Source organism: Spea bombifrons, chromosome 7, assembly GCF_027358695.1.
Source record: "Spea bombifrons isolate aSpeBom1 chromosome 7, aSpeBom1.2.pri, whole genome shotgun sequence".
Lineage (NCBI taxonomy): Eukaryota > Metazoa > Chordata > Amphibia > Anura > Pelobatidae > Spea > Spea bombifrons.
The window spans coordinates 3311804-3334224 of NC_071093.1; the positions used below are offsets into that span (position 1 = coordinate 3311804).

At 43.8% G+C, this 22421-nt stretch overlaps 2 protein-coding genes across 2 annotated transcripts in view; both read right to left on the minus strand.

Moving 5' to 3' along the window:
* The window catches only part of NHEJ1 (non-homologous end joining factor 1), a 42644-nt gene extending 33881 nt beyond the window's left edge, over positions 1 to 8763 (minus strand). Inside the window, exons 1-5 of the mRNA XM_053471792.1 lie at positions 8746 to 8763; positions 7331 to 7529; positions 6635 to 6844; positions 5445 to 5583; positions 4905 to 4963 (exon numbers count right to left, since the gene is read on the minus strand). Coding sequence (XP_053327767.1) covers positions 4905 to 4963; positions 5445 to 5583; positions 6635 to 6844; positions 7331 to 7516 — 594 coding nt within the window. The 5' untranslated portion in view covers positions 7517 to 7529; positions 8746 to 8763. The remainder of the gene's footprint in view (positions 1 to 4904; positions 4964 to 5444; positions 5584 to 6634; positions 6845 to 7330; positions 7530 to 8745) is intronic.
* A 1161-nt stretch (positions 8764 to 9924) lies between these two features.
* On the minus strand, positions 9925 to 20134 carry SLC23A3 (solute carrier family 23 member 3). The gene is made up of 12 exons (XM_053471704.1): positions 19982 to 20134; positions 18748 to 18899; positions 15465 to 15556; positions 14938 to 15011; positions 13993 to 14174; positions 13707 to 13827; positions 13421 to 13616; positions 11312 to 11565; positions 11003 to 11108; positions 10618 to 10785; positions 10438 to 10533; positions 9925 to 10234 (listed from the first exon to the last, which is right to left on the minus strand). Exons 1-12 carry the CDS (start codon positions 20078 to 20080, stop codon positions 9993 to 9995), a joined length of 1782 nt encoding a protein of 593 aa, XP_053327679.1. The 5' UTR covers positions 20081 to 20134; the 3' UTR covers positions 9925 to 9992.
* Between the last annotated feature and the right edge of the window lie 2287 nt (positions 20135 to 22421).

Here is a 22421-nt window from a genome sequence, read left to right on the forward strand (position 1 = left end):
TTCTAACAGCTCATTCTTGTCACCTTCCTCTCCGGGGAGATCGGGCGCAGACGGCAATATTCACTTTTTTTTCCTCCCTAATTTGTTTATTTTTCAACATGTCTCCTTCCAGCGACTAATTGAGTGCCACCGGCCGGCCAGCTATTCCTCTGATCCGCGTGCGCTGTGAATGCTTCCTTAGCCAAGCGTGCATACCTCAACAGGCTCCTTTAACTAATAAAATTTATATACGTGTATATACATACAGACGTATACACACGGACTTTTATTAACGGTCGGTACAGTAGCTCGGGCAGGAGGCCAATTGCTTTTTTTTTTCCCTTAGGTTTCCCGAGAACAAATTTTAAAGTCGTTTCAAAGCCAAAAACATCACTTAAGCATCTATTAGCTTTACCTCTGAGCCTCAACATGCGCGCTAAATATGGAAAAGCGGCTATTTTAATAGTTTATGGCCAGTGTGGACGGGGTTCTGTACATAGGCAAACAAAAACACAGGCGCATATAAATTTAGAGCAAAAAATATATATATATATTGACGCAAAAAAATATTTATCGATATGATCGGCCCCGTATCAGAGACAGAGGACCCTGTATTGGGTATCAACGTCTTTAAGGACAAATAGGATCAGAGGCCAAAAAAAAAAATCCCAGAAATGTAACTCATAAAAAAAAAATGTTTTCTATTAAAATTAATTGCTGTTTTCATTTTGTAGCGCGCTGGGTGTTCTCTGCTCTTCATTCACAAGTAAAAGTTTTTACTGGTTTCCAGTTGCTTTAACAGATAAAACAATAGCGCTGCCTGGGCGGCGGGTGAACAGCTGGCAACTCACAGCTCGTGGCAGCAGATGGCGCTGCTGAGTCCATGCGATTTAAAGGATACCCCAGGACATTGAAATCGGTTTGTGGCTGCACTGCGTGTTATATAGGAGTAGTGAGTACTGTACATTTTGGGTGGAAACGGAATATATACATTCAGGGCCACTTGTCTTTAAAAGAAAAGTACATTTTGTCCATTAAAAAAAAATGAAATGGATCACAAATCCAGCGCAGACGGGGTTAATGTTGGAAATGACTATTGTAGCTGAAAATGGCTAATTTTAATGGAATTTCTTCAAAGGAGTACAGAGGCCCTTTATCACTCCCATCACTCCTGTGTTCCAATGGCCCTTTATCACTCCCATCACTCCTGTGTTCCAATGGCCCTTTATCACTCCCATCACTCCTGTGTTCCAATGGCCCTTTATCACTCCCATCACTCCTGTGTTCCAATGGCCCTTTATCACTCCCATCACTCCTGTGTTCCAATGGCCCTTTATCACTCCCATCACTCCTGTGTTCCAATGGCCCTTTATCACTCCCATCACTCCTGTGTTCCAATGGCCCTTTATCACTCCCATCACTCCTGTGTTCCAATGGCCCTTTATCACTCCCATCACTCCTGTGTTCCAATGGCCCTTTATCACTCCCATCACTCCTGTGTTCCAATGGCCCTTTATCCCTCCCATCACTCCTGTGTTCCAATGGCTGATAAGAGTCTAGAGAGGTGACTTACAAATAGATGGGAATTTAAAAGTATATCCAGAAGGAATTGGTAAAACATGTTAAAACTACAAAAAAAATAAACAGCAATGAATATTGAGATAAAAATATGCGCAGAAACACAATGTTCTCCTAGGAAGCGTTTTAATTCCTCTGTAGGTAGAAACGCCTTCGCTGCAAATAACTCCCCGTCCAACTCTCAACCAAGATCAACAGAGCGGAGCTCGACCCGTTCATAAACAGGTGATTCGGGACGGAAAAATTAGTTACGACTAATTAAAACTGTTTGGGTTGTTAATTCTGGCGGGGCATGGGAGCCACATTTTATTTGTTTACTCTCACAATAAGGATCTCGATTTCTCCCAAGCCCACGCGAGAGCCAAGTATTGGTGAGAATTCCCTCCCGTCGCTGAGCGGTAGGTCGGCGGCTCTGTGTCTCACACGGTTTTAACACGGTCTCTTATGGGGTCTACGCGCCTCCCAACTGTCTCGCTTGGCATGTGACAGTCCCGATTTTGCCACTCTATCCCACTATCCCAGAAGAAGAGCTCAGCGGGATCCGGAGACACCGGAGAACGCATTGTTTTGCGCATGCACAGTAGCGCTGCCAGTTTGAGTGACACTCAACCTCCCAAGCGCTGCCCACCAGCATCCCGATTCCCCGATTTTAAAAGCAGCTGTCAGACACTGCCCCCCGCTGGTGGAACTGCTAAGTGCCACACACTATCAAAAACGAAGCTTTGGCTCTCAGCGACTCAGACGTGGCGGGATTTTAGAAACAAATAAAATACAGGGAATCTGAAGACAAATAGTTGCCTTCGGCCCCAACTGGTCAGCCATTTTTCTATTTGCTGTATGATCTCGATCCTTTATTGGTCTTTTGCTTTGTCTTATATTCACGGCAACCGTACGCATATCCAATTCACGCTTAAATTCCTTCAACGTATTAATCTCTAACACCTCTGCTGAAAGACTGTTCCATTTATCTACTACTTTCTCAGTGCAGAAATACTTTGTCGTTTTGGACGATAGCCTCTCGTGGTGAAGGGAAGAGACAGAGCAGCGGGTTTCTGAGGAAGGAGCGGCGGGTAGAGGCCGTCACCCGGGTCCCACGGAGCCCGCACCTGGCCACGCGCAGTGCTTTGACCTTCACACACAGTTACGCCAAACAGCCGGCAACTACGCAACTAGGATTACGAGCGACATTTCCAAGCGTGAAAAGGGCGAAGGGGCCGTTAATCCTTCTCTTTGTTCTCCAGCACGTCAGTCGGTGGCACGCAGTACACCCGACACGCAGCATGAAAAGAGCACGCGTGTCAACGCAGTCACGGCAACGCGAGATGTACGTTGGCTTCCACAATTAGATCGCAGCTTAAGCAAATATTATATGATACACAGACGCTGTATGCCGGTGTGAAGGGCACGGTAGCCTTAAAGGTGTTAAATGCAGTCCTAAAGTAGTCCAGGCACAGGTCGGCCGCGGGGGCTCCTAAAGGTTTAGATGGGTAAACAACAGCGACACGCTGAAAAGATACCCCGCTCAGCCACCTTTATATATATATATGGTGTAATATATATATATATACACACACACACACATGTAAGCTCCTTTGAGCAGGGCGCTCCTCACCTGTTGTTTCTGTACGTCATATAGTTATGTTATATATGTTCTTACGTCCTGTCTACCCATTGTACAGCGCTTTGATGGCGCTATATAAAACATATAATAATAATAAATAATATATATATATATATACACGTTATAGTAAAATATAATTCATACTTTCCCATTATAGGCTCCTGCTGCCAAAATAACTGAAAAACACATTTTTACAAATAATAATGTAATAAAAATAAATTAAAAAAGACTCTTTATTTTGTGTGCTCCATATGTGTACTTAGAGCCCAAACCAGTCTAGCATCGAATACACGCAGACTCTCGTGATAAACGCGCAGGTAAACGCGCAGGTAAACGCGCACCTACACCGAGCATCTTCAAACAACAGCAGTCTCAGAGACCGTGGGAAAGACGCCCACAAGACAATTCTTATTTGTGCTGTGAGAGAACCCAAAGCAGCCCCAAGGGGCCAAAGATGATGTCACTATCCACCCCCTTATTGATAAACTGGCACGGCTACAGAAGTAAAACCTTCATCGCTTCTCAACAGACGGGTTACCTTTTGCAACAAGACTGTCTCAGGTCATCTACGCATCAACCACTGAAACCTACCCTGCGGGGTATTTAGATGAGAAACCACCTGCGGGACACCTTTAGTATTGTATACTGTAGTTAGATTGCCTAGCTGGCTACTGTGCAAGCGGTACAAACGGATCTTGGCTTGGATCAGAACCAGCTCTGCCGGGTGATGGATGCCAGCCAAAGATGGTACAATAAGTCTCATCATATAATAAGATCTGTAGTCTAAAGACCTTTTGATTGGGTTACAATAGATATAAAACAAATTAGGAAAGGAGGTCTCTGCCCCTTGGAGCTTACAGTCTATGGGCAGGCATACAGATGCGATTAGAGCAACTTATCACATTCAAGAGATTTACCAAGAGATGAGTCAGGATGAGGCGTATTAGAATTTAAATGTTTACAAGAGCGTCAATGTAATGTTTGGTTAATGTCTCTTGCAAACTGTCGGTGCTGGAGGGTTAATGGGGGTTAATGAACGCAGGCCGGTATCAGCCACTGTGGGAACGTGGAGGCAGACGGCAAGTCACGGCAGCCAAAGATGTTTATACACACTCCTACCGCAGGTGTGGACTAGAGCTCTACTGCAACAAAGCCCGTGGAGAACTAGATCCCTACAGAAAATATTCTGCACCGGGTGAAATTATATGAAAAGTATGGAACGTGTTTTTAAACCAGTTGTAGTTTTTGCCCCATAATATAATGTTTTCATAAAGCTGCCGTTTGTATGATTCTCGCTCTGTTATCTGATCCCCGATCTACTAAACACCCCGACTCCTTATCATACTGCCTGTGGGAAACAACAGAAGGGCTTAGTCTCAATCACCCAGCGGACACTATGAATATGGAGTCTATGGAGGAACGGACTTCATTAGCATTGCCATAAAGCATCAGCTCAGTGTTGTGTTTCAGCAGGGAAAGTCCCCCAAAATATCATTAGCATTTTCCTCCTGCGGATTTTTGTGGCGTTGTGAACAGAATGTGTCTGCCGGGTGTCTAAAAAGCTCCGGGAAAATGCTTCACACCACTGCGGCTAAACCCGTCTTGTGCCAAGGGGTGGGCAACCTTTTCTTCTGCCCGGTAAGCCACATCGGCACAGTCTCAAACCAGATGACTTTTGGAAGCAGGGTTGCCGCTCATTTTTAAAATTATGAGTGTGTTCACCTACCTGGGCCAGGAAAGATTCACGAAACGACACCTCGTCAAAAATCTCTGTTTTCAGACGGCCTAAAAAACACAAAGCTTCCTCGATCAGCACAGAAAGATCAGCCAACCTGGTCCGATCATTCCCCAACTACAAAAGCAACCCCTTAATCCAGGATGTGCAATACAGCAACAATAGAATATATCTCAGGCATTTTAGAATACACTATAAAGCTCCCTGCACCACCTCTGCTGATTAGCAGCGAAAGCTTCTTTCTATATCTACACGGTAAACATTTATAAGTGAAAAGAGGAGCTTTAACAGGAAGAAACGCACAGTCCAAGCCATGGGTCTACGCACAGGCAGGGCAACGAGGCAAAAAGGATTTTGTCCCTAAGGTCTTGCACATGGATGCCGTTTCCACCCAGTATATACAGATATGATGAGTTGATCTCAAACAGGGTACAGCAGACCTGTGCCGCTTTTACACGGGATATTATACAGACCTAAAGATCGCTCCCATCGAGGTGTCACACTCACCCCAGGGCAGTTCCCTAAACTCACCTCGAGTCAGCACCGCTCCGCTCTCCTGGTAATCTTGTATTTCTGCATCTTTCCTCCCCAGCAGGTCACACAGCTCCCGGGTCTGCCGGTCTAGGGCCTCAGCCACGGACATCAGAGGCCGCACAAAATGACAACAGACCTGCCAAAAAAAATATCCATAAAATTCTACAACAAGACTTTTCCTTACGAACCCCCCCCATCAATCTTCTAACGAGTCTGTTCAAATAGTCCACAGGAGTTTCCAATCATGTTTTCACCTCTTAGTGAATCTAACTGGGCCAAATAATACCCAGATCCAAGGAGAAGCCAGATAATTGTTACGTGGAAATTGTAATAAAAAATAAACTATCAACTCATATAAATTTTGCCTGTGAGAATCGGCGGGATTACATAATACGCTCTTTTTAAATACCATATTTAAACACTCGCAGCGACTCCGTTAATATGGAAAAGGGGCGCTGCCAATTTTTTTTTATTATTATTTTTTTTTAAACTTAGAAGCCTTTGATCTCTGTATTATATACAAACGAGCTCAGAAATAAAAATGCAAGTCAACATAGGAAAGTTACTAGCCCAGCCAACAGTACGCGCAGGTATGCAATTGTCTACTGGTGTCTTAGATTTATTTACATGCCATAAATTATGGATTAGTGAAAACTTCCAGTTTGATATAATAAAAAAAAGGTGTCAAATTCGTATGGATCCAGAAATAGTGATCTTCGTTTCACAGCATTACTAAACAAACCACATTATATTTTAAGTTCACCCCTCTGGCATATCTATGCAATCGGCACGTTTGCCTGAAATATATATATATATATTATATGTAAATAATACAATAAAAATATGTATTTTGACATCATTAAGTATATTAAATTATTTGCATTGTTCTATTTGTGCTTTCTGATTCCTTTTAAATTCTATTTTCCTTACACACGGCGCCCTCTAGTGTATCACAAAGGTATTGCGCTCTCTGCGTTATCTACTTAGTCTCTTCTTTGGATAGAACTACAAAATCATAAAATCCTATTCTATTCACATTTAGAGTATTTGGATTTTATGGTAATGTATTTCTGGAATGCATGTGCCCTGTAAAAAAATGGCGCACTGCATCGTAGAAAGCATGTGCATCAGTAACTGCTGTTGGGGATGCTGTTAGCCCGGGCTGTCCCAGGAGATAGAATTCTTACCGTGGCGACACTGGCCTCCTTGCAGTGAAAATCCCAGTAAAAAGGAAGCCCTGAAAGCTGACTCTTCACTTTCAGCGTCAACTCGCCATCACCCCTGTGACAAGTAAATCCGCTTAGACCGTCATTCATGGACTCGAGGAATGGAGACATGAGCTGGGACAAGTGGCCAAGGAATGAAGAGATGGGGGCTTTAAGGCGTTTATTCAGCTCCTGCAAAGACAGTGAGGTGCCATTAACACATTCACAATTATTCATTGTCAATGTCAAGCCAACAGATCATAACAACACATTCAAATACGTAACATACAGTACTGTGCAAAAGTTTTAGGTATGGAAAAAAACAATTAACATTTTATTTTTATAATAAAAATTGCAAAGTTAGTGCACAGAAGAAAAATCTAAATCAAATCAATATTTGGAAAAAAAACAGGGTGAGAAACAGACAAGGTGAGGTTGCTGAAGACAGTTTAATGTGAAAAGTCATACGCCGCGTCAACACTGAGCACAGCAACAAGACACAAGGTAGTTACACCACGTCAGCGCGGTCTCTCCCAGGCTAAAATATCAAGGTAGACAGGGGCTTCTGGATGTTTTGAAGCTCTTTTGAAGAAGCACAAAGGCACTGACAATGTTGAGGACCACAGACACAAAGAGATAATACTGGTTATGACTACAAACACCTAAACCCACACCTACCCTTGACCTTTCTTGTATAACTTCGCCTTGTGCCTCTTCACACCACACGCTGTGGAGGTCGGTTAGGAGCAGAGCGTAGGATGAGTCGGTGAAATAAACTTTACCCAGAAAGCTGCTGTCTCCTATAAGCAGAGACCTCCAGGGGAGCTTCAAAAGGTGGCCCTCCATCTCGTGTGAGAGCGCCATACTCTCTACCCGGCTGTGGAACGGGACCAGATAAACAATATTAACATCATGTTTAGAATACGGTTATAATCAAAGAAACTTTAGTAAACTATTCGGATTTATAAGGACACCTAAAATTACCATATTGCCCCGGTTATAGGCACACCCCTATAGTTTGGCGTCATTTTAAACAAAATGTAATAAATAAATATAAAAGCGTATCGCTAGAAGGGTAAAACAGTATTTTCATATTGCACTCTCTCCCTAACTTCTCCTCTGAGCGCTTCCGTGTTCCCGTTTCTTTTTCCGGAGCTCCGCTTCTTCTCTTGCCTCTTCTTGTTCTTCTGATTCGCGGAGAGGTAAAGAAACGCTTCTCTTTCTCCGCAAATCCCTCTTTCAGATTCTGGCGTCTTGGAGTACTTCCGCAAAAGGGCAGAGCCACGTGGACAGTCTCTCCTCAGTTCCTCCAATAGCGGTAGAGTAGGGGTGGAGGCCCTGCCCCTTTTGGAGAAAGCGCTCCAGGAGGACTGGCTCACGGAGCCGGTACCAGGAAGACGAAGAAAGAAGACAAAAGAGTACGAAGAGGCAAGAGAAGAAGCGGAGCTGCGGGAAAAAAAGAAGACGGGGACATGGAAGCGGTCGGCGGAGAAGATAGGGAGACATTGATCTAAACCCCTAAATATCTATAGGTCACACCCCTAATTTAAAGATTTATCTTAGAAGGAAAAAAGTGAAGCCTGTAATCCAGACAATATGGTATATTTTAACCCTTTAACAATAGATCAATTTCTGATAATGTAGATGTTCACTATATATGTCCTGGAAATTGAATAGATGCTCCATACAGCAGCTGATGGCTCTCTAGCTTTAGAATAGACGGATATGGCTGCCGTATCGCATGTTTAATAAACGAGGGTTAGAATAAATTCTTCTGATATTATTCTGATTACTCAATACATAGTATTTTGCCATAATGTCAACCTTTTATTTATTTATGTATTCTAACATAATGTAACTATACGAGGTTTTCACTGGTTGCTATGGTGATAAGACCACTTTCTCACACACTGAACCGGAATCTCTTTTTTTTATACATAACCCCCGCCCCCACTGGCTTAATAATAAAGTAATGGCCACAAGAATATTTCCTGAAAGCTTATGCCATAATTATTAGCAATAACTAACATGTATTTATCCGACTGCTCCCAACACGTAGTCCGCAAGCACTTATACCCCCCACACACCCCTACCTGTCGCCAACCAGTCCGCCTCCTAAATCCTCCGGGCAGAAACACTCAGAAACATTCGTTCCTCACGAACAGTAAGCGCTGTGTGTAACAGCGCCACCTGCTGGCAAACGTAATAACTGCAGCGCCTGCTTCTATTGTACTGCGCTACTGCCGTAGTCACTGCGCATCTACCTAGATTCATTGCAGAGCATTAACCCCTTCACAGCCAAGGATATTTTGCACCTGAAACCCCCAAGGAATTGTTAGCATTTCTGGTTCTATGTCCCCCCCCCCACCCATTCTACCAGACTCTCCCATTTACTGCAATTTTAAACATTTTACGAAAACCCCACCCGTGACTTCCCTCCCAATATCCTCAGCCAGCATCCTAAAGAAGCCACCCAACATGCCCAGACCCGGGTTCTCCATATCGCCCTCGCTAAAAATCTCCTACTGTTCCACTCCCCCCTCAACCACCAAATAGATCGTAAGCTCACAAGTGCAGGGCCCTCTCCTCCTTCTGTGCTTTAATGTTATTGGCATTTTAAATTGTCTTTATTGAATATTTCCACCTATCGTAACAGCGCTACGGCATCTGCTGGCGCTAGATGAATAATTGTAATGTAATATACAATGCAATATTTTGACAAGCATTTAATTCAAGTAACGAGTTTAATATAACAACGCGGAAAGAAGATGACTGTCTCAGTTGTTGGATCCACTTTTCAAAAGTTTGGGGTCATGGGAAACAAGGACATTTCTGGCTGTAACATAATTACAAAAGGGTTTCTGACGATCAATTAGCCTTTTAAACTTAAACTTGGATCGGCGAACACCACGGGCCATTGGAACACAGGAGTGATGGGAGTGATAAAGCGCCATTGGAACACAGGAGTGATGGGAGTGATAAAGGGCCATTGGAACCCAGGAGTGATGGGAGTGATAAAGGGCCATTGGAACACAGGAGTGATGGGAGTGATAAAGGGCCATTGGAACACAGGAGTGATGGGAGTGATAAAGGGCCATTGGAACACAGGAGTGATGGGATTGATAAAGGGCCATTTATAACATTATAGCCATTTGATGTTTTTTTAATTTGCAAAACATGCTTTTCTTTCAAAAACATGGAAGTGACCCCAATATAATTATATATATATATATATATATATATATACATAGAAAGTCCTTCCTAAACTATTTCAGTGCCGGACTGCTCATCTTAGTGGAAAAACTGCTTTTTTTAAGGTGAAAGAGTCCGGGTGCAGAGTTCATCCCCGCTCCGCGCCGGTCACCGGTAACGCTGTCTTCAGGAGTTTGTCTTCTTCGCCCTCCGCCGGGTCGAGTCTTTCTAAAGGTCGGGGGCAAAGCTGGTTGCAGGGGTACACTGCTGGGAAGAGGCAATAATGGTGGAATGGGAGCCCATAGGCGTGTGTCAGCTCCTCCGCCTGATCCTGTGGCACAGGATTCCCAAATGCCAGACCCGATAGCAAACCTCGCTCCCGCAGCGATCCTGCGTGGAAAGAGAGAAGATAGTTTTTGAATGCAAAAATTACATCAGGAACCAGGGCCAGCGAAGACCAGCCATCCTTTAAGAATGGCGTGACTGCGTCCAAAACTCGGGACACTTGGGAGGTATGGTTTCCGGTAGAGTTACATGGAGCTATATATATATATATACGGTAGATACATTAATGGCTAAGTTGCTCATCTCACCTGAAACGGTGTTATCCAGAAGGAAAGAAGATAATCCACCCAGGAAAATAGGGACACATAAAAGTCCCATCAGGAGGAGGTCAAGCGGCGGCCATCCTGGGGGGGGAATAATGAACAGTAGAATGTCAGCTCTGTGGAACAGGAAAGGGGCCGATAGGGGTTTGATAACGGGATCCTCACCGGTTAACAATATTCCTGGTGCGGCCTGCAGCCACCGAGGGACCAGCAGTGCAATAAACGTGGTGAACCCCACGATGAAGACGTTCCTCCCGGAGTCTATGTCCGCGTACTGAAAATAGGAGATCCCACCACCCAGCGCCATGGAGTAGGTCAGGCACAGGACGGCCCCTGCAGACACCAAACACAAAGATGGCCGACTCATGTAAGACAGGCTGGCAGGAGAAGCTCAGGCATATCATGGGGTTAAAATCCATATTTTCCTTAATTTCACGTGTTTTGGGTTTTTTTGTAGGCTGTGGGTATTTTTTTTAATTTTTTTATTTATTTATTTTTAGGTGGACACATTTATTTATTTATTTCCCCAAAAATATCATTTGTCGCTAACCATGGACGGCGAAAGGAATATCCATCAGTAATCCCGCCAGTTTAGGAGAGCAGCCGAGGGCCACCATCAGCAGGGCACAGAGCTGCACAGGGTGGCGGGATCCCACCTACAAAAACAAATCCAACAAAATGACATCATCAATACGAACCAAGGTGACATCATTTCTATCTTATGTCAGGAAGTCACGCTGGCTTGGAATACAGTTAACAAACAGTTAATGTATGTTTATGAGAATCTATAACGTATTCTGTATATATATATTTATTTATTTATTATTATTATTATTATTATTATTATTTGGGGGGGTACCTGTGTGATTCCCGCCATGCCGATGTTGGGAATGCTGGAGCCGGCGCCACAAACACTTCCTAGCAATCCGGACAGAATATTCCCGACGCCCTCCATGCAGATCCCCCGATTGCAGGCTTGGGAGGGGACCGAGGGGCATCTCACCATCCGATCGCATAGGAGGTAACATCCGAAAGAGGTGAGACTGGAGGTCAGGGCCATTGCTACCCCCACGCAGACGGACAGAGGGGTGAACTGCGGCCAACCCCAGCCACCTGCACGAAAAGGGAATAAAAGAGCCGGGTCAGTGGCTGTTACAACTCTGACAACTCCCAGCCAGCCGCTATCACTGATTCCACAGTAAGGTTTTATTAGACATAACAATAGAGGGGGTTATATTACTGTATACAGCGCTGGGGTTATATTACTGTATACAGCGCTGGGGGTTATATTACTGTATACAGTGCTGGGGGTTATATTACTGTATACAGTGCTGGGGGTTATATTACTGTATACAGCGCTGGGGGTTACATTATTGTATACAGCACTGGGGGTTATATTACTGTATACAGCGCTGGGGGGTTATATTACTGTATACAGTGCTGGGGGTTATATTACTGTATACAGCGCTGGGGGTTATATTGCTGTATACAGCGCTGGGGGTTATATCACTGTGTACAGCGTTGGGGGTTATATTACTGTATACAGTGCTGGGGGTTATATTACTGTATACAGCGCTGGGGGTTATATTAATGTATACAGCGCTGGGGGTTATATTACTGTACACAGCGCTGGGGGTTATATTAATGTATACAGTGCTGGGGGTTATATCACTGTATACAGCGTTGGGGGTTATATTACTGTATACAGTGCTGGGGGTTATATTACTGTATACAGCGCTGGGGGTTATATTACTGTATACAGCGCTGGGGGGTTATATTACTGTATACAGCGCTGGGGTTATATTACTGTATACAGTGCTGGGGGTTATATTACTGTATACAGCGCTGGGGGTTATATTACTGTATACAGTGCTGGGGGTTATATTACTGTATACAGCGCTGGGGGTTATATTACTGTATACAGCGCTGGGGGGTTATATTACTGTATACAGCGCTGGGGTTATATTACTGTATACAGTGCTGGGGGTTATATTACTGTATACAGCGCTGGGGGTTATATTACTGTATACAGCACTGGGGGTTATATTACTGTATACAGCGCTGGGGGTTATATTACTGTATACAGCGCTGGGGGGGTTATATTACTGTATACAGCGCTGGGGGTTATATTACTGTATACAGCGCTGGGGGGGTTATATTACTGTATACAGCGCTGGGGGTTATATTACTGTATACAGCGCTGGGGGTTATATTACTGTATACAGCGCTGGGGGTTATATTACTGTATACAGCACTGGGGGTTATATTACTGTATACAGCGCTGGGGGTTATTACTGTATACAGCGCTGGGGGTTATATTACTGTATACAGCGCTGGGGGGGTTATATTACTGTATACAGCGCTGGGGTTTATATTACTGTATACAGCGCTGGGGGTTATTACTGTATACAGCGCTGGGGGTTATATTACTGTATACAGCGCTGGGGGGGTTATATTACTGTATACAGTGCTGGGGGGTTATATTACTGTATACAGTGCTGGGGGTTATATTACTGTATACAGCACTGGGGGTTATATTACTGTATACAGCGCTGGGGGGTTATATTACTGTATACAGCGCTGGGGGGTTATATTACTGTATACAGCGCTGGGGGTTATATTACTGTATACAGTGCTGGGGGGTTATATTACTGTATACAGCACTGGGGGTTATATTACTGTATACAGCGCTGGGGGGTTATATTACTGTATACAGCACTGGGGGTTATATTACTGTATACAGCGCTGGGGGGTTATATTACTGTATACAGCGCTGGGGGGTTATATTACTGTATACAGCGCTGGGGGGGTGTATTACTGTATACAGCGCTGGGCTTTTGTTGAGTTAATGCGGGGAATGACCATGTGTTGGATTTAGGCCTCCGTTAGTAAATACTTTATATTACTATGGGGGGGGGGATCTTTGTTCCGCTTTATTACCAAACTGGAGTTGAAGATCGTTTCCTACCCAGAGAAGGGATCTGAAACCAGGCGCTTGGATCCGTAGAATTCCCTCCATTGACAGCGAAAGAAATAAAAGGATTGGCTGCGAGAGACGTCGATCCGTTCCCTGCTGATCTGACGGCGCCCGCAATCCCTTCACGCTCCGCAACCGTCCTGAGGGCGCTGCAGACCCCCCACGTGCACAAAATCGGGACGAACATCTGAAATCCAACAAAAACATCCGTGACTGTAATTCCTGCGAGTAACAATAAACACGTGCGTACGCGATAGCGTGTGGCGTGCGGACGTACCGAGAACATGCGCATCGCCGGGATATATTGCTTCGTCTCCCCCTTTTTTCTGTTCCACAGGTAGATGGGCAGGTGGCAGGAGCGGAAGGTCTGGGACAATAACCCGGTTATCAAGATGACCCTGCAGGACATGAAGACAATTTAAAGGGCCGATCGTGTCCATTTCATCCAAGGATCACGTGACCAAGGGGCCAACAGCGTCATCGCCAACAATGGCCCTGGTTTCCAATCGAGTTGAAATGATCGATTTGCTTTGGCGATAGCGATGGCGGGTTGGGGTACCTACAGTAACGAGACGACCCAACTGAAGGAACAGAACAGGGCGGCCTGTTTGTAACTCGAGAGTCCAATGATGAAGAGAGCAGGAGCTTTAACCATCGGGCCGCAGCGCCTCAGGATCAACCCCAAGAGTCCGGAGACGCCGAAGACCATCTGCAGCGCCCCGGACACCAGTACGGCCCCCGACACCTGCGTGGGAAAAAGAGTGATTAGCGTCCTTCCCAAATGTCCTACTTTGTCACCCAAATCCCTCCTTTCCTTCCATTATTTATATTGGCACATGTATCCTATTACCTATGGATTTACCATTTTATTATTTGGCCAGCACAATGTATGGATCAAACAATGTATGCTTATTGGGCGGCATAGGCACTTTTCTACCAAAAACTCATGGAAACTCAACATTTTTACACAATTCCACGGGTCTTATCGCCTCTCAGCCACTATTTCTGAATTGACCAACCTCTTCCAAACCGAGAACCCTTAATGACAGATCTTTTCCAACAGGTACCCCCAATAACCGGTATTTAGGAACTCCGTGTCCCCGTCTGACATTTTATGATGCCAGCGTTGGTTTTCATGGCCATATTTTTCCCGTGGCTCAGCATTGTCTAAACGATAACGGAGAACGCGGATGTTTTTCCTATGACCTCATCGCAAGGACCATTTTTGTGGTTTCCAGATAAAGTTGATGGTGTAAAAAAACAATACAGAGAGAGAGAGGGGAGGAGAAAGAAGGGGGAAGGAGACGGGGAGAGATAATGAGAGGAGAGCTGAAAGAGGTCCTCAAAGCTTTGCTGTGTTTCTTGGGTTATGAGGTTGCCATTTTTAACCCCTTAATGACAAAGCCCGTACGGGCGCAAAATGCATTGTTTCCAATGGGTTTAGGGACTGCCCATCGTCCTTAAGGGGTTAATTAATGCCCCCGCTGCACGTGATGTGCCCCACCAACCTGTGTAATTAGATGTTGGGTGCTCAGGGGCCGGTCGCAGTCTTTGCCCGCGCAGTACGGGGATCCCTGAGTATCTGGAAGGAGGAAAAAGAGTATATTGTCAGGAAACAACGTAGCGAGTGGAGTTCTTTACCTCTCGGGTTTTAGGAGCCTTGAGCGAAAATATTCTGAGGGCCGCCATGTTCGATATAAGTTATAAAAATGCTAATTATATTTTTTGCAACAAAAAAAGGAATTTATTATGAGTGATCTGCTTCTTACCCCTACAAGAGGTGCCCTTTAAGCCAACGTTGGCCCCCAAGCCGCCACTTCGTTTGCTTTTATGTTTGGGACCTCTACAGGCATCAAAAACATGGACTGTCGTGAATTTTTTTTGCTTTATTGGTAATGCGGATACAAATATCTGTTCGATATATTAGTTAAAGGTCATAGCTCCCAAGTGTCCCACTTAAGGAGTGACAGTCCTATTTGGACCTGTAAACCGACCCGTTTACTGGAAGCCTTTGGCAGTTTGTCGAGAAACTCACCATTTCCGGGGGTCCTCTCTGCCGCTAAATGCTGGCTTAGAGTCAGGGCTGGTATAAGAAGTTCGAAGGTCGGAGTCTGTACCAAAGGCAGCCTAAATAATGGGGAAAATGGGGGAAAACAGCAGAATTAGAACATTATAAATATGTCTCTCTCCTCAGGAACAAACTAAAGATTTTTTGTACTGCGGTGAAAGAATGAGAATTTGGCTCCTGCATTTATTTATTTATTTTAAATATTTTTTAATATTTTATTCTAATATTCCCAAAACAGACTTAATTATTGGGCAAAATATATTTTATAAAAAAAAATCCCTGTCTCCCGAGGGGCTCTTCTGAAAGTACGGAGAAGTTTTGGACTCATAGTTTCTGCCAAATCCAGTATATCCTGCAATAGTAATAATGAGTTATAAGCATTAAAAAAAGACGTCAGTAGAGGGGACGGCCACAAAAACGCCCAAACCGCGGGTATTTTTATGTCGTCTGTCCATTTGTTTTTCTGTATGGTTAAAAATTGCTCGGTTGGTGGGAAAATAAGTGGTGAAATCTGGCAACAAAATATCGACATGTTTTTCGAACAAAAAAAATAAAAGTTTTCCAACCATGAAATGCTCCAGATTCCATATATAACGTTAAAATATTATGGTTTAAAAACATATTTTAAAACATTCCAAAAAGGTCTAATGGTTTGCAACAAGGTCTACTGAACTACCACTCTCATTCTCTAAGCCAACAGGGATATAACGGGTTATAAGGACAGGATTAGTTATACGGCCGGAGAGTATATAATATATAATATGAGGAATATACAGGATATAACAGGTTATAAGGACGGGGTTAGTTATACGGGGGACAGTATATAATATATAATATGAGGAATATACAGGATATAACGGGTTATAAGGACGGGATTAGTTATACGGGGGAGAGTATATATATATAATATGAGGAATATACAGGGATATAACGGGTTATAAGGACGGATTAGTTATACGGGGGGAGAGTATATAATATATAATATGAGGAATATACAGGATATAACGGGTTATAAGGACGGGATTAGTTATACGGCCGGAGAGTATATAATATATAATATGAGGAATATACAGGATATAACGGGTTATAAGGATGGGATTAGTTATACGGCCGGAGAGTATATAATATATAATATGAGGAATATACAGGGATATAACGGGTTATAAGGACGGGATTAGTTATATGGCCGGAGAGTATATAATATATAATATGAGGAATATACAGGATATAACGGGTTATAAGGACGGGATTAGTTATACGGGGGAGAGTATATAATATATAATATGAGGAATATACAGGGATATAACGGGTTATAAGGACGGGATTAGTTATACGGGGGGGAGAGTATATAATATATAATATGAGGAATATACAGGATATAACGGGTTATAAGGACGGGATTAGTTATACGGCCGGAGAGTATATAATATATAATATGAGGAATATACAGGATATAACGGGTTATAAGGATGGGATTAGTTATACGGCCGGAGAGTATATAATATATAATATGAGGAATATACAGGATATAACGGGTTATAAGGACGGGATTAGTTATACGGGGGAGAGTATATAATATATAATATGAGGAATATACAGGATATAACGGGTTATAAGGACGGGATTAGTTATACGGGGGAGAGTATATAATATATAATATGAGGAATATACAGGGATATAACGGGTTATAAGGACGGGATTAGTTATGAGGGGGAGAGTATATAATATATAATATGAGGAATATACAGGATATAACGGGTTATAAGGACGGGATTAGTTATACGGGGGAGAGTATATAATATATAATATGAGGAATATACAGGGATATAACGGGTTATAAGGACGGGATTAGTTATACGGCCGGAGAGTATATAATATATACTATGAGGAAAATAAATACCAGCATATATATATATATTTGTGCCAATCACTCTATTCCCCCACTTTGCACCATAACTGATATTTCTGTATGTAGAGGGCAGCCGGGGGTTATTTTATCGCTCGATGTCGTTAACATTCATGGATTATTATACTAAACTATGAATTGCTAATTAGAATGATCAGCACCTTGTCTGATTGGAATGTAATGAAGTTTATTAGCAGAAATATATCACAGATCGTTACACGGCGGCTCTCCCGGCGTCCCGGAGCGAGATTCCCGGGCAGAGGAGAGTCTCGCGTGCCAAGAAAGGAGGAAAATATTAAACTCAGTGTTTTAAAAGTTAAAATGTAAACGGAGGTTTTTTCTGCAGCTCGAGATCATTCTTTGGACCTTTAAATCTAAATCAGAAATGCGCAGCTTTGCTTGTTACAGATTCCATTTAACATCGCATGGAGATACATGACGTGTAATATAACCCCCAGCGCTGTATACAGTAATATAACCCTCAGCGCTGTATACAGTAATATAACCCTCAGCGCTGTATACAGTAATATAACCCCCAGCGCTGTATACAGTAATATAACCCCCCAGCGCTGTATACAGTAATATAACCCCCAGCGCTGTATACAGTAATATAACCCTCAGCGCTGTATACAGTAATATAACCCTCAGCGCTGTATACAGTAATATAACCCCCAGCGCTGTATACAGTAATATAACCCCCCAGCGCTGTATACAGTAATATAACCCCCCAGCGCTGTATACAGTAATATAACCCCCCAGCGCTGTATGCAGTAATATAACCCCCAGGGCTGTATACAGTAATATAACCCCCCAGCGCTGTATACAGTAATATAACCCCCAGCGCTGTATACAGTAATATAACCCCCAGCGCTGTATACAGTAATATAACCCCCAGCGCTGTATACAGTAATATAACCCCCAGCGCTGTAAACAGTAATATAACCCCCAGCGCTGTATACAGTAATATAACCCCCAGGGCTGTATACAGTAATATAACCCCCCAGCGCTGTATACAGTAATATAACCCCCAGCGCTGTATACAGTAATATAACCCCCAGCGCTGTATACAGTAATATAACCCCCAGCGCTGTATACAGTAATATAACCCCCAGCGCTGTATACAATAATATAACCCCCAGCGCTGTATACAGTAATATAACCCCCAGCGCTGTAAACAGTAATATAACCCCAGCGCTGTATACAATAATATAACCCCCAGCGCTGTATACAGTAATATAACCCCAGCACTGTATACAGTAATATAACCCCCAGCGCTGTATACAGTAATATAACCCCCAGCGCTGTATACAGTAATAACCCTCGTCGTCCTCGTTGGTCTCTTACCTGGTTCCCACCGTACTTTGCAGACCTGTCGCGATACCGCAGGCAAACAGACTGCTGGCCAGGAGCCGGCTCTGCTCCGTCGGGGCCAATGGGCGACTCTGAAGAAGCAGGTAGTGGCAGGTACATAGCATGGATCCCAGAACCAGGAGGTGCTGCGGGTGAAAGCAAGCAGATGCTTAGGACTATGTGCATCGTCCCCAAATCCTGCATTATACTATTCAGTACCATATATATATATATATACTGTATATATACAGGAGCAGCCATCTTAACTTTGTCCATGATTATTCCTCCCCAATAAGTTATACTAAACGCTGTGAAGGTGAAGCGTTCATGTTGGACGGCGTCACCTATTAATATCCCCGAGAGGCCAATCCAAGGTTTAAAACCCAAACCCTACAGTATAGGAAGCTAATCATTCCACGAAGCTCTGTTTGTTAAATTATTCACTGCGTTTTTTTTTAATCTGGAATTTTCTAAGAACATTTTATGCAATTCCGCTAGATTGTCAGCTCATGAGCCGAGCCCTCTTTACGCAATGCATCGGATCGTCAGTTCTAGTTCTGCCGACTGTAAAAGTCCTGTGGAAATGTCACTATATAAAAAAATGATAATACTGATTTATTATTATTATTATTATTTTCTTTAATTTATATACCAATAATGTATGATTATGATTATTATTATATTTTATTTATATACAATAATAATATACAATAATCATAAAAATTAGAGAAAATCACTGTTCTAAAAATATATGTATATAATATATATATACATCGCTGAGGTCTGGCAGCTTCAGGCCGGCCATAGTTAGTTAATAAAAAGCGGCATTATCCAAAGTTGCCCAACATACATTCACCAGAAGGGTGAAAACCGATAAAGGATCTAGAATGGGAGGAAATTGTCACCTAAACTCCTTGTTACTCATCCGTCGGGCTATCTTTTCAAATAAAACATGCCAAAAGAGAAGAAAGTTCCTAAAAGTGGGAGGTAGTTGACGTAACTCATTGTACAGCGCTGCGGAATATGCTGGTGCTATATAAAACAATGAATAATAATAATAACTACAGAGATCTCCTGCGTGTACTGGAAGAAGCGGGCGACGGAGAGCAGCTGTCCTGGGGCGATACTCAACGTGGCATCAACGGCCGTCCCCATCCGTGGCCATCAGCTGGTTGGATTCATGGTCGCCCCTTTCAGATTAGGGGGGCTTTTTTGGGCCATTTCCTACCTGAAGGGCGAAGAGGAAGCTGAGGAGCCAAGGAGGGCTGTGTTGGAGTCCAAACGAGGGAAGCCTCGAGGCTTTGGTACCGCAGCAGACACACGACATTCCCGTCACGGCACCGGTCACGCCTGGAGCACATCTGGAGAGCGTCAACCCATCGCAGCTTCATACATGTCAACAGGTTTAGAGGAGGACCTTTGTCTGATTCTTGAAAATCTCCCACCGGATCAGTCATTAACCCTGGTGTTCCGCCTGCGTGCTCAGGGCTTTTCCAGTAACCCGCATCGCGTGTGCACCGCGTGTGAGCCTGGATCAGGAGAGCCGTTACAGGGGCTGTAATGAAACGGAATGATACGAGGGACGGAACGCTAATTAAAGCTAATTACATCACCCGTTACACGGCGACATAGTCATTAAAAACCAACCAAACTGGCGGCGATCGACTAAACCCGGAGTCACCAATGCGGCAGCCTGTGGCAGTTCCAGCGTTATCTGATTAGTTTCCTATTTAGTGCATTACATAGGGGTATTCATTATTTAGTGCATTATATAGGGGTATTTATTATTTAGTGCATTATATGGGGGTATTTAGTGCATTATATGGGGGTATTTATTATTTAGTGCATTATATAGGGGTATTTAGTGCATTATATAGGGGTATTTATTATTTAGTGCATTATATAGGGGTATTTATTATTTAGTGCATTATATGGGGGTATTTAGTGCATTATATGGGGGTATTTATTATTTAGTGCATTATATGGGGGTATTTAGTGGACTGAACTGTAACTCTGTAGCAGTTGAGTAAATCTACCCCACGGTGTGCAAATACCACAAGGTAAAGAAAAGATCTTCCATTGGACGCCCTGGAGCTTCTGCAGTAAGGGGTCTTCTCAGGCTGATGAGACCCCCTCCGACGTAGGGACCTACGTTTTTATTTCTTGGGGAATAGTATGAGGAATCTGCGGCCATCGCACCTCAGTCGGGTTCCGTGGGACTGTCTGGGTTTAGGACCTGATTCACTAAGTTCATTTTTGCCCCTGCCATAGCTACCAAGTGTCCCTTGGGACAATCCCAAATCCCTGGCCCGCTTTCCTCCCCCGATCTGGGTATTAACAAGCATGGCGGGGGGGAGGGGGGTAACTTTAGAGCCTTCCAAACACTTTCGGTCCATTGGGGCCAATTCCTGACGGTGCTGACGGGCTGATGTTCTCTCCTAACCTCTCTGCTGGTTGGCAGGACATAGAAAATCGGGAATGTAATCAAGAAACGAGAAACTTCTTGGAAATGCAAGATACATTTTATTTGGAACATGGATTAAGGGAGATGGGGGGGGCCGGGGGGGGCCGTCATAAAGCAGAATCGGCAGAATTCCGGCCGTGCCGAAAGTGTTACGGTTCACGAGTCACAACCCCTCTGCAGAGCGATAACGTCCGGGATGACTCCACGCGCCAGCAAACTCTCAGCACTAAAAGCCGGGGGATTGCACTTTGACATCCAGAAACGTCTAATTTACTAAACCGACCCGAAACGGAGGAAATTCCAGCTTCCATGTTTTTGTGGTTGGTATCGGAACGTTCATCGCGGCTCTATCTATAAACCGGATATTTTTCACGTCAAAGCCCATGGCTGGTGGAGAAAATGGTTTTATTGACCGGCAATCTTTGCTTGGCGGGGGGGGGGGGGTCTGTCTTCCGCCTCCTCCCTGCTACCCAGTAAGGGTGTAAGCAGTGATGCGAGATTCAAGGTTATGACATCACAGCCCAAAACATGACTCAGCCGATGATGAAATCCTTTAGCGTGGGCCACCGGCTGACAGCGCCACATTCCCCCGGCTACCGGCTACGCGAGTGTACAACGTAACAAACGTCCGTGAGTCCGGCCCGTGGCTGCCCTTAACGTCATTTGGTGGCCGCTTGGCTGACTACTAATCATCGGCCCTGATATTAACATTAATACCCCCTGGACCCCAGGCCCGTTTACCAATTGCCACCGGCCAGAGCGCTTTATAATATCCATCTGTGAATACAAAGTATCAGGCAGCCGCTTCCATATTTACAGCTTTGCCATAAAGCGACGCCCTGCTCAGACATCCTGCTTCCCGCAAGCAACAAAAAAACAGCAAAACAACATCAGATCCTCTCAGAGAATGCAAATATTTGTAAAAAGTTAAAAAAAAAACCCCACAAAAAAAAAACCCCCACAAAAAAACCCTTCATATATCTCACCCCTGTGTGTCCTTTAAAGGTGCCGTTCCACTTACACGAATATGAAGGTTTAATTATTACATAACAGAATAAGCGTCTGTGACAACAACCAATCAGTGGCTCCTTTTTTGTGTCATGTGACATTTTTGCATTCCTCAAAACAAATGTGAACGGAGGATTATTTGACGGGATTAAACAATGAATGACAGGATTGTCGTATTTTAAGCCATGTGGGTAGC